The sequence below is a fragment of the Hyla sarda genome, chromosome 8 (genome assembly GCF_029499605.1).
Source record: "Hyla sarda isolate aHylSar1 chromosome 8, aHylSar1.hap1, whole genome shotgun sequence".
Taxonomy (NCBI): Eukaryota; Metazoa; Chordata; class Amphibia; order Anura; family Hylidae; genus Hyla; species Hyla sarda.
Window position 1 is genome coordinate 196,415,823 of NC_079196.1, and position 13,001 is coordinate 196,428,823.

At 44.2% G+C, this 13,001-nt stretch overlaps 1 protein-coding gene across 3 annotated transcripts in view; it reads left to right on the plus strand.

Moving 5' to 3' along the window:
* Positions 1-13,001, plus strand: part of MAD1L1 (mitotic arrest deficient 1 like 1) — a 790,601-nt gene that overhangs the window by 525,101 nt on the left and 252,499 nt on the right. For all 3 annotated transcript variants that reach the window (XM_056535643.1, XM_056535644.1, XM_056535642.1), the window contains exon 16: positions 1,870-2,080. In XM_056535643.1, coding sequence (XP_056391618.1) covers positions 1,870-2,080 — 211 coding nt within the window. The remainder of the gene's footprint in view (positions 1-1,869; positions 2,081-13,001) is intronic.

Here is a 13,001-nt window from a genome sequence, read left to right on the forward strand (position 1 = left end):
GGCGCCCCTGAAATTTTTCTAGAAAATGAAGTATTTCTCACAGAAAAGGATTGCAGTAACACATGTTTTGCTATACACATGTTTATTCCCTTTGTGTGTATTGGAACTAAACCAAAAAAGGGAGGAAGAAAAACAAATTGGACATAATGTCACCAAACTCCAAAAATGGGCTGGACATAATTATTCGCACCCTTTCAAAATTGTGGAAAAATAAGATTGTTTCAAGCATGTGATGCTCCTTTAAACTCACCTGGGGCAAGTAATAGGTGTGGGCAATATAAAAATCACACCTGAAAGCAGATAAAAAGGAGAGAAGTTCACTTTGTCTTTGCATTGTGTGTCTGTGTGTGCCACACTAAACATGGACAACCGAAAGAGGAGAAGATAACTGTCTGAGGACTTGAGAACCAAAATTGTGGAAAAATATCAACAATCTCAAGGTTACAAGTCCATCTCCAGAGATCTAGATTTGCCTTTGTTCACAGTGCGCAACATTATCAAGAAGTTTGCAACCCATGGCACTGTAGCTAATCTACCTGGGCGTGGATGGAAGAGAAAAATTGATGAAAGGTGTCAACGCAGGATAGTCCAGATGGTGGATAAGCAGCCCCAAACAAGTTCCAAAGATATTCAAGCTGTCCTGCAGGCTCAGGGAGCATCAGTGTCAGCGTGAACTGTCGACATTTAAATGAAACACTATGGCAGGAGACCCAGGAGGACCCCACTGCTGACAGAGAGACATAAAAAAGCAAGACTACATTTTGCCAAAATGAACTTGAGTAACCAAAATTCTTCTGGGAAAACATCTTGTGGACAGATGAGACCAAGATAAAGCTTTTTGGTAAAGCACATCATTCTACAGTTTAACGAAAACGGAATGAGGCCTACAAAGAAAAGAACACAGTACCTACAGTGAAATATGTGGAGGTCAATTATGTTTTGGGGTGGTTTTGCTGCCTCTGGCACTGGGGGTCTTGAATGTGTACAAGGCATCATGAAATCTGAGGATTACCAACGGATTTTGGGTCGCATTGTACAGCCCAGTGTCAGAAAGCTGGGTTTGCGTCCGAGATCTTGGGTCTTCCAGCAGGACAATGACCCCCAAACATATGTCAAAAAGCCCCAGAAATGGATGGAAACAAAGCGCTGGAGAGTTCTGAAGTGGCAGCAATGAGTCCAGATCTAAATCCCATTGAACACCTGTGGAGAGATCTTAAAATTGCTGTTGGGAAAAGGCGCCTTCCAATAAGAGACCTGGAGCAGTTTACAAAGGAAGAGTGGTCCAACATTCCGGCTGAGAGGTGTAAGAAGCTTATTGATGGTTATAGGAAGTGACTGATTTCAGTTATTTTTTCCAAACGGTGTGCAACCAAATATTAAGTTAAGGGTGCCAATAATTTTGTCCAGGCCATTTTTGGAGTTTGGTGACATTATGTCCAATTTGCTTTTTTTTCCTCCCTTTTTTGGTTTATTTCCAATACACACAAAGGGAATAAACATGTGTATAGCAAAACATGTGTTACTGCAATCCTTTTCTGTGAGAAATACTTCATTTTCTAGAAAAATTTCAGGGGCACCAACATTCACGGCCATGACTGTATGTATGTGTGTGTATATACATATATATGTATATGTATGCATTTTGCCCTTCTGTAATGGAAATCACAGGTCTGTTCACAGTGAGCTGATGGTGGGCTTATGCTGATATACAGAAGCCAATCTCAACAAGCCGAGCTGCACTAAAAATAATTGTAAAGGAAAATGCAGCAGGCTAAACTTTTAATGTTATCCAGTGAGACAGAAGCCAAGTTTATTTTCTTACTCTGATGATCTGGAGGCCGTAATAATACGTAATTATTTTATTTTCAGGGTTGCTATGATCCAAGCAAAGTAAAAGTGATTCATTTTAGTATGAATCCTGCAAGTAAGGCCAAACAGCAGCGCAAGGATGAAGTCCAGAACCTCCAGGAGGAGTGCAATAAACTCAGGGAACTCGTCCGTATTTTGGAGGGAGGCGCCGCAGTTACTGACAAACTTGAAGTTGCTGGGAGTATTCAGACACCTATTCAGGAAGTCACAGGTAAGTGGTTATCACATAAACCTGAGAATTCTGCATTAGATTTAAAAGGAGGAAGGTATGGAACTGGTTATTTTAAATGCTGAATACGTTTTTATGTTGGGACGGAATAAATGATGGTGGCTAAATATATGTGTGTGTATATATATATATATATATATATATATATATATATATATATATATATAGATATAGATATATCTGCAGCTCATGACAGGTCAGTATCTATAATAGAAAAACTCTTTGAAAATATGGGAGGGGGCCCTGTGACACTACTCCAGTGCATAGCCCATTCTTCCCAAATTTCAGATTGGAGAATCTGTAAAGGACATTGTTAGCTACTTAAAGGGGTACTCCGTTTCCCCAGTGTTCAGAACATTTTTTTCCGAAAGCTTGCAGCAGGTGGCGGGGGTCGTGACGTCGCGGCCACACCCCCTCGTGATGTCACATCCCACCCCCTCGATGCAAGTCTATGGGAGGGGGCGTGGCGGGAGCCACGCCCCCTCCCATAGGCTTGCATTGAGGGGGCGTGGTGTGACATCACAAGGGGCGTGGCCATGATGTCACGACCCCGAAGCCTAAACCGACGCCAATGACTGCACAGAGATCGCGGGAATCCCAGTTGCGGGAACCCCGTGATCATTCATGTTATCCCCTATCTTTTGGATAGGGGATAAGATGTCTAGGGGCGGAGTACCCCTTTAAGGGCATGTGCAGACTGAAAAATTCCAGGCAGATTCCAACATGGATTCTGCTTGGTAGTAGACTTCCATTGATATCCATTATGGTCGTGTTCACACTTGATAATTTCAGCTGGGGAATCCAGTGTAAGTTCTCATAATAAGCTTGGAAACATTACAATGATGCCATTGTTACTTTGTATTTATGCTCCAAATTCCGTGCAAGTTAGACCCCCTTCACTTATGTCCGTCATCTGGTGCTGTGGGAAAATAATTGTAGAACCGTTCACATTTATCCTGCATCTCAAGTTGGCCGGTGGAACACGCAGCATGGGCGCCGGAGAGAGGAAGGCATCTTGCTGTGATTCCCTGCCTGACATGCACAATAATGAACACCAGATCCTAATCTACTGATGCACCTTTGTCATTAGTTGCAGAGAGTTTAAGCTGAGATCACTAAAACGGACATATGTGAACCCAGCCTTAAAGGGGTACTCTGCCCCTAGACACCTAAAGATGACTGATCGCGGGGAATCTTTGGGCCGGCACCGTGACATTCTATACACAGAAGCTTGCAGCAGTACACACGCTTACAGTACATAGCCGTTATGCCTCCTCCCATAGACATGAATGGATGGGGACGTAATGGCTGTGGTTGTCCGTAATCTGTCACCGGCTTGGCGTCCGCTCCGTGCACCGGATAACTAGGGTTCCGCGCCGGAGATTGTGGGGGTATCCCAGCGGCCAGACACCTGCAAACATACATCTTATTGATCATCTTATGATGTTTAGGGGCAGAGTACCCCTTGAAACACCAATTCTGCTTCATTTTAACATGGAGCAGAAAGAGGATTTCTGAACAGAATTTGTGAAAAACTCAATTCGTCTTCTTTCTCTTTGTGCTAAAGGTCCAAAAGATGAAGTGTCCCTGTCATTATTAAAAATGTTGACATGTTCTCTTATCTACTATGTCTTAAGGTCATATAAAAAGTTTTTGTACTTCTCAGTAGAACGAGCGGGTTGAGAACTGCGCAGCCATTCTGTAAGTCTCTGTAAGCGGGGTTGTTTCCTAGACTTACATTATGAGTCTGTCCTGGTCACCTGACTCAGAGGCGGGAGTGAACGTGAGAAGTTTGCATCCTCATTCTACTGATCGGTGTCTGAACATAAACATTTTTTTACATGTCTCTATGACAAAGCAAATTTTTAATTTTTTTTTATAGTGACAGGTACATTTTAAGAAGATTGACTGCAGCTCAGGCCCTACTGAGTTGCATACAACCCCAGTAAGGACATATTTTTTTATTTAAAGGGGTACTCCGCCCCTAGACATCTTATCCCCTATCCAAAGGATAGGGGATAAGATGTCAGATCGCCGTGGTGCCGCTGCTGGGGACCCCGGGGATCGCTGCTGCGGCACTGCGCTATCATTACAGCACAGAGCGAGTTCGCTCTGCACGTAATGACTCGCAATACAGGGGCCAGAGCATCGTTAAGTCACGGCTCCGCCCCTCATTATGTCATGACCCGCCCCTTTCAATACAAGTCTATGGGAGGGGGCGCGGCGGTCGTCACGCCCCCTGCCATAGACTTGCATTAAGGGGCGGATGTCATGAGGGGCGGAGCCATGAAGTCACGCTGATCCGTCCCCTGTATCGCCTGTCATTACGCACAGAGCGAACTCGCTCTGTGCTGTAATGATAGCAGGGTGCCGCAGCGGCGATCCCCAGGGTCCCCAGCAGTGGCACCGCGACAATCTGACATCTTATCCCCTATCCTTTGGATAGGGGATAAGATGTCTAGGGGCGGAGTACCCCTTTAAGAGCTGAGGAACGTGCTCTCAAATCACCCAAAGAGCAAGAAAAAGTGCAAACGTGTTAAACTAAAAAGAGTGCACAAAGGATGCGGTCTATCACAAGCCCTTCTCTGACAGGAGAGAGGCCCCACAACAAACCTTACCCTTCACCTCTGGACCAAAAGGTACCTGCGATGTTCCAGGTTCGATGTCACTTTTTGCCGAAGCTACTAAGGGACCACAAATGCTCCCGGCATCCCCCTTGACGTTAGCCATGGTATCTGCCCACAGAGCCGGTAGCGGTCGGTACCCTGCCCATGCAGGAGTATTCAGGGTTTTTGTAGGGAGGTGCGGAAGCTAATGGCCACACACACCTCCCCTAGACCACCAGGAGGAACACCCAGAAGGGCTACCGCATCCTGACAAATCCTGTGAACACGCAACACGCAAAAAGTGACAAAAAATAAATAAATAAGTGAATGTGCACAGATATACTGACGGACATCCAGCCGGATCTATAAAAATGTCTCTGATCCTAACCAGAAGGCCGGGAATCAAGAGGTGAGTGCCACAAGGTGAGGACATATTGGGGGAGATTTATCGAACCCTGTGCAGAGGAAGAGTGGTGCAGTTGCCCATAGCAACCAATCAGATTGCTTCTTTCATTTTCCACAGGCCTCTAAAGAGGCCTGTGGAAAATGAAAGAAGCAATCTGATTGGTTGCTATGGGCAACTGCTCCACTCTTCCTCTGCACAGGATTTTATAAATCTCCCCCATTATCCATAAGGAAAGGAGTAAATGTTTGTGTTTGCACTGGAAAAGTAATCTCTGCTGAGAACCCCCAAGTAATGCAAGTGTTAAATGAACTTGCGGAGACTTGGCATGGATCGCAGGCATTTGCTAATTTCCACACTGCTACATTTCAGGTCACGACTGTTAGTTCAGCAGAAGAGAATAATGTCAGTAATTCTAGGACGGGGTCAGCGGGGGAATAGTGTTTGTTTGCGTTCTCCTTTTGTGGATTTTAGGCCATGTGGCTAAGCAACTTACATTGATGAACCATACTGCTTGATACATGCAATATCTTTACGTCTGCGCATATAGCTTAACCCCTTAAGGACATAGCGTTTTTCCGATTTTGCACTTTCGTTTTTTCCTCCTTACCTTTTAAAAATCATAACCCTTACAATTTTGCACCTAAAAATCCATATTATGGCTTATTTTTTGCGCTACCATTTGTACTTTGTAATGACATCAGTCATTTTACACCAAAATCTACGGCAAAATGGAAAAAAAGAAATCATTGTGCGACAAGATGGAAGAAAAAAGCCATTTTGTAAGTTTTGGCGGCTTCCGTTTCTACGCAGTACATTATTCGGTAAAAATGACACCTTCTCTTTATTGTGTAGGTCCATATGGTTAAAATGATCCCCTACTTATATAGGTTTGATTTTGTCGTACTTCTGAAAAAAATCATAACTACATGCAGGAAAATGTATACGTTTAAAATTGTCATCTTCTGACCCCTATAACTTTTTTTATTTTTCCATTTTTGATCGCCTTATATTCATTTTTTTATGGTATTAAAAGTGACAAAAAATACGCTATTTTGGACTTTGGAATTTTTTTTGACGCGTACGCCATTGACCGTGCAGTTTAATTAATGATATATTTTTATAGTTTGGACATTTACGCACGCGGCGATACCACGTATGTTTATTTTTATTTACACAGTTTTTATATGGGAAAAGGGGGGTGATTAAAACTTTTATTAGGGAAGAAGTTTTTTTTTTTTTTGCAATGTTATAGCTTCAATAGGGGACTATAACACGCAGTACATTGATTCAATACACTGATCAATGCCATTGCATTGCAATGCACTGATCAGTGTTATCGGCGGTTGATTGCTCAAGCCTGGATTCCAGGCTTGGGGCAATCAATCACCAATCGGACGCGCAGGTGTCCCGATCAGCCCGACTGAGCTGCCCGGAAGCTTTCAATTTCACTTTAGACGCGGCGATCAAAGTTTGATGGCCGCATCTAAAGAGTTAATGCCGGACATCTGCCTTAACTAAGATTTCCGGCATTAGCCACGGGTCCTGGCTGCTGATAGAAGCCGGGACCGTGACGGGTATAATGCGAGCTCAGCTCCTGAGCTCGCTTCATAACCCTCCCGTGCCGCAGCGCCGTTTAGAAATGGCGTTTTGCGGCAAGGGGTTAAAGTGTTCCTGTCACATCACAGAAAAAAAATTATGCTACTATATGTTACTCACTAGGTCGTGCCAATGCTTAAAGGCTTTTTTTATGTGTCTAGCTTCTGTATTTGGCTAACAAATCCCTCTGTTCTGCTGCTCACTCATTCTGACATCCACTGCGCAGGAAAGGTCGTGTCCAAGACAATCACTGAGCCCACCCTCCTTAACCATGCATTCACTTGTTCCCTGAGTCTGCTGTGCTGTGCTGGGTCTCTTAATCCAATCACTGCAGGCTGCTCTGTAACCCCCTCCTCTCTGTTTTCAAGCTGCCGTCTGATAGGACAGGAGTGAACACAGAGGAGTGCTCATCCCATCCTTATTTACTGAACTTTGTCCCAGCCTGTGCTTAAAAAAGGTGAATGTTTTGTCAAGATTAACATAAAAAGTTTTTGATGCAGACAGCGCCTATTTTAAGGGGTTGTCTGGTTTAGAAACGTCATTACTCCCAGCACCCCCACTGGTAATGAATACAGCTTCTTCCTCTACATTTATGTTTTTCAAACTGTGTCTCCAGCTTCGGGCATTCGGCTGTCCGGGCATGCTGGAAGTTGTAGTTTGGCAACAGCTGGAGACACAGTTTGAAAAACATAAATGTAGAGGAAGTTGTAGTTTGGCAACAGCTGGAGACACAGTTTGAAAAACATAAATGTAGAGGAAGTTGTAGTTTGGCAACAGCTGGAGACACAGTTTGAAAAACATAAATGTAGAGGAAGTTGTAGTTTGGCAACAGCTGGAGACACACAGTTTGGAAAACATTAATGTAGAGGAAGAAGCATTTTTGTGTGAACAAACATAGAAGCTTTATCGCACACCTAGGAATGCAGTAATTTTATCCTGATTGTTTATAGAAGTTAAATATCTTTACACAGCGCAGATATATGTTCTGCACAGATCAAATATTTCACCGAACAAATAAACAAATTCATTATTGATGCTTATTGTTCTGGCTGCTATATTTACCGGAGAACAATCCATCATGTCACTGGCATCATCTGCGGCAGCATCTGTATTAGCGATGTAAAAGCATCACAAATGTAATCGCTAAACATTTTTAATATTTAATTTTTTTGAAAGCCGAGGTCCGCGCTCTCACATCACCCAAGTGCAAGTGTTAATACAAAAAACCGTGCACGAGGATGCGGTCTATCGCAAGCCCTTCTCTAACAGGAGATAGGCCCCCCCAACAAAACAAACCCTTCGCCTCCGGGCCAAAAAGCACCTGCAAGGTTCCAGGTTTGATGTCCCCTTTCCCTGAAGCTACTCATGGACCGATAAAAGCGTTCCTGGTGAACAACTAGGTGTTAACTAAGTTGCCACTGAGGAACCATTAAAACCGGTTCAGCATTCCTGCCGAAGCAGGAATACCACGGGGCATGGCATGGCAGGGAGGTGAGGAACCTAATGGCCACACACACCTCCCCTAGACTGGCAGGAGGGAAACCCGCAAGGGCTACCTCACCCTGACCAGATTCTAGTGTACATAAAAAAGAACACAAACGTGAGCACAGTGACAAAACATATAAAATAAATAAGTGGAAGTGCACAGTGTGATACTGCCCAGACATCCGGACAGATCTATAAAAATTCCTCTGCAGATCAACAGCCAGAAGGCCGGAACGCTAGAGGTGAGTGCTCAGAACAGTGAGAGAAAAAGTGCGTGCCATCAGTGAAGTTGGGTCGCTACTCACAAGTGAGTTCCGGCACCCTTGGGTCACCACTCCCAGGGCACTCCTGCACCTCAGCCTTCACTCTACTTGAACCTTAGGGCGAGATCCAGAAGAGACAGGTCACTTCAGGGCCCACCACCTGGCCATACAGCCGGCCCTGGTACACTGCACCATTCTGTGTGGTTCCCGTTTCCTGCCTTGATGGTCTTCCACACCGCCAACTAGGAAGGTACTACACTTGATCTTAGCCAAAAGGCCGCTAAACATTTACTCAGCAAATAATTGTTTTACAACACAATACACATTGTAAAGTGCAGTCACCATGTATCGGTCCAGGACTCGTCTACAATTTCCTTTCTTTATATATATTAGAAAACAGTGCCACTGTTGTCTAAGGCTTAGGACAGTGTTTTCCAACCAGAGTGCCCCCAGCTTTTGAGAAACTACAGCTCCCAGTCTTTGGCTGTATAGGCATGTTGGGAGTTTTAGTTTTGCAATTGGTCATCTGACGCTGAGCTGAGTTCACAGATGGGGCTGTCCAAGCATTATGTACTGTATGTACCCAATATTCACTGTTTTATAAAACCTGTAGCTTCTGGGCCACAATGCAAAATGTGTATAAGGGCTGCTGTCTACCATGTGCCATTTATATTGGTGCCATTTTACATGGCAAATATGCTGTTGTCTTTTTACATGGCAAATATACTGGGGGCTTTTTATATGGCAGATATACTGGGGTCTTTTTAATGGTTTTAAGACCCCTCAGGCACCAGGGGCCGGGTGTACTTGCTACTTCTGCATCCCCGGTAGTTATATCCCTGCTGTCTAGATTGTTAGTACTCCGCTGCTTAGCATTCGGAAGCAAATGTTATGAACGCTAAGAGAACACGCCGGGCCACGGTCCATCATGATGTCATTCTCCGCCCTCTAAATACACATCTATGCCATGCCCCCTCTTATAGACTTGCATTAAGGAGGTGGGGCATGATATCATGAGGGGGCGCAGCCTTGACATCATGAGGTGCCAGCTCTAAGCGTTTGGAACATTTTGTTTTGAACACTAAGCAGCAGAGTACCCCTTTAAAGGGGTACTCCACCCCTAGACATCTTATCGCCTATCCAAAGGATAGGGGATAAGATGTCTGATCGCGGGGGTCCCTCCGCTGGGGACCCCCGCAATATAGCATGCGGCACCCACCTGTTTCTTGTCCGGAAGCACTGGAGGATCTGGGTCCTGACCACGGGAACGGAAGTGACGTCATGACTCTGCCCCTGTGTGACGCCCTGTCCCCTCAATGCAAGTCTATGGAAGGGGGCGTGACGGCCGTCACGCCCCCTCACATAGACTTGCATTGAGGGGATGGGGCGTGACGTCACATGGGGGCGGAGTCGTGATGTCACAAACTTCCGTTCCCGTGGTCAAGACCCAGATCCTCCAGCGCTTCCGGACAAGAAACAGGTGGGTGCCGCATGCTATATTGTGGGGGTCCCCAGCGGCCGGACCCCCGCGATCAGACATCTTATCCCCTATCCTTTGGATAGGAAATAAGATGTCTAGGGGTGAAGTACCCCTTTAAAGGGAATAGATCAGCTTTATTTGCTGCTAAGAGCTGTTTGTTTGACAGATGTTAGAGTATAAAAGCAAATTGTACCTCTTCTGGAGCTGATGGTGGTTGCCTAACTAATTAAATCGTCTTATTTCTCAATCAAGTGTCAAGGAGGAGGGCCAGTCAGCTTAAGTGCCACAGCCTGGCATGCCTCCTCGCTCACACTTACCCCCTATTCCCTTCCTAAATAACGTAAAGTGTCCTTTATATGAGTCAAGTAGGGGCGGGAAAGTGAGAAGCCGGGCCAGACTGCGGCACTTAAGCAGCTCAGCTCCACTTCTTTGACTCTTGGAAGAGAAATAAAACGACGACTTTATAAGTTTGGCATCTATCGTCAGTCCCAGGAAGGGTACAGTTTGCTCCTATACCCGGACAGCTATTCAATGGTATCCACAGCTCTAAGAAACATATACAGCTGACAAATTCCCTTTAAGATAAAAGAGAGTATTAAAATGATGAAAAGGAATGAAATTGCTATCACTCCATTGCTGTGCTAGACACGTTCCTCATTTGCCTTTATAATAAATGCAGACCTGGCCATGTATGTGTATGTATATATTTAATGAGCCAGAACTTATTTCTATGGTATCTGAAAACTCCCCGTCTATCCTGGCCTGGGTGACGTCAGGCGGGGATTAGAGCTCAGACTTGCTGCGTGTGCAACAAAGGATGGAAAAAAGGAGACAGTATTTTCGTCATACCCTGTGAGCTTATGTGCTGTCAGCACACCTCCATTCATCATAGTCACATGAAGTCTACAGCCGCACACAAGGAAAGGTTATTTCGTAGCAGAAAACCTCTTTGGCTCCTGACTAATGCACTATGATCAGATGAAAGTGTTCTTCTTATACCAATGTATTCATTGTATTGGTTACCAAAAACCCACATTGCCATAAATTATTCTTTATAGGGTAGTTGGGTGACCGTAAGGCTCTGTTCACACGCTAGAGTTTCTACATGGAATTCTGCATGAATGTATGGCCAATACACTATAATGAGATTCCACTGTCCCATTCACACAGCAGAATTTCAGCTGCAGGAATTCCATTGAAGCAAATGGACAATTTCTGCAGAATTTTCATGCAGAATTCCGTGCAGAAATCCTGCCATGTGTACTTAGGGCTTGGTCAATGTCGGTGGCGGCCCTTGAGCAAACTTGAGTGAGACATGTTTTTTGTAGCATTTTTTTATGGGTATGGATGTACTGCCATATAATGCTTACTTAAGGGAGTACTCCACGATTCAACTTTTTATTCCACGTCTGCCCAGAAAAAAAAAGCACAAGAGTGGCTTAGGGGCAACTCTGTGAATGTCTTTGAGTGGCCCAGTCAGAGCCCTCACCTGAACCCAATGGAACATCTCTGGGGAGACCTAAAAATGGCTTCCACTGATAGTCCTCATTCAACCTGAAAGAGCTTGAGAGGATCTACAGAGATAAATGGCCGAAAATTCCCAAATTCAGGTGTGTAAACCTTGTGGCCTCATCCCCAAGAAGACTGGAAGCTGGAATCACTGCCAAAGGGGCTTTAACTAAGTCCTGAGTACAGGGTCTGAATACTTATGTCACTGCAAGATTATAGTTTTCTAATAAATTGGCAAATATTTCTAACCTTTTGATTTCACTCTGGTGTTATGGATGCTGAGTGTAGAGTGCTGGGGGTGGGCTTGATTTTGTTTAATTATAGCGCAAGGCCTCAACTCTAGAAAGGTAGAAACAGGGTTAAAAGCTGAATTCAGCAGCCTTATCTACATTAAAACATGTAGGAGGACATTGATTTGGGTGCACCAATTTCATTCTTTTAATATCAGTGAGCGAGAAGTAAAAAAAAAATTTTGAAATTCAGATACCAACATTCTTAAAGGGGTACTCCCGTGGAATACTTTTTTTTTAAATCAACTGGTGCCAGAAAGTTAAACAGATTTGTAAATTACTTCTATTAAAAAATCTTAATCCTTCCAGTACTTATTAGCTGCTGGATACTACAGAGGAAATGGTTTTCTTTTTGGAACACAGAGCTCTCTGCTGACATCATGACCACAGTGCTCTCTGCTGACATCTCTGTCCATTTTAGGAACTGTCCAGAGCAGCATAATGTTTGCTATGGGGATTTTCTCCTACTCTGGACAGTTCTTAAAATGGAGAGAGATGTCAGCAGAGAGCACTGTGCTCGTGATGTCAGCAGAGAGTATTGTGTTCCAAAAAGAAAATAATTTCCTCTGTAGTATTCAGCAGCTAATAAGTACTGGAAGGATTAAGATTTTTTAATAGAAGAAATTTACAAATGTTGCTGCCGTGGCGCCGTGTCTGCGGGGGGGGGGGGGGGGGGGTGCGGCCCACAGACTGGTTTGAGTGGCATTGGGGCCGCTCTGCCAGTGGGTCGTTCCCCCTGTGGGCACTGGTGTCGCGGAGGTGGTGGTCGCCGCCCGGTGCTGCGCCATTTTATGCTAGGGACGTTAGGGACCCACTCTAAATAGATGGCCTTGATGTGGCGAGTGGGCTTGTACTTTTTGATCAAAAATGTATACTAACAACCTGTTAGTTTTTGATATTATACTGAGAAGCAATCAGATCATTATACAAGATTGTAGATGTGCACCATGTCTGTTTTCTACCCGAATTCATAATTTACAAATGTGTTTAACTTTCTGGCACCAGTTGATTTAAAGAAAAAATTTTTCCACCCGAGTACCCCTTTAAAAATCATTGGTGCCGGAATTGCACCAATATGATACAATAATAAAAACTACTGCTCCATTAAGATTTTAATCACATTTTTTTTCTTAGATCCATATATATATATCGGGTTTTTCTGTTTTTGCACTTTAGTTTTTTTCCTAATCACCTTTTAAAAATCATAACACTTTCAATTTTGCACCTACAGACCCATATGAGGGCTTATTTTTTGCGCCACCATTTGT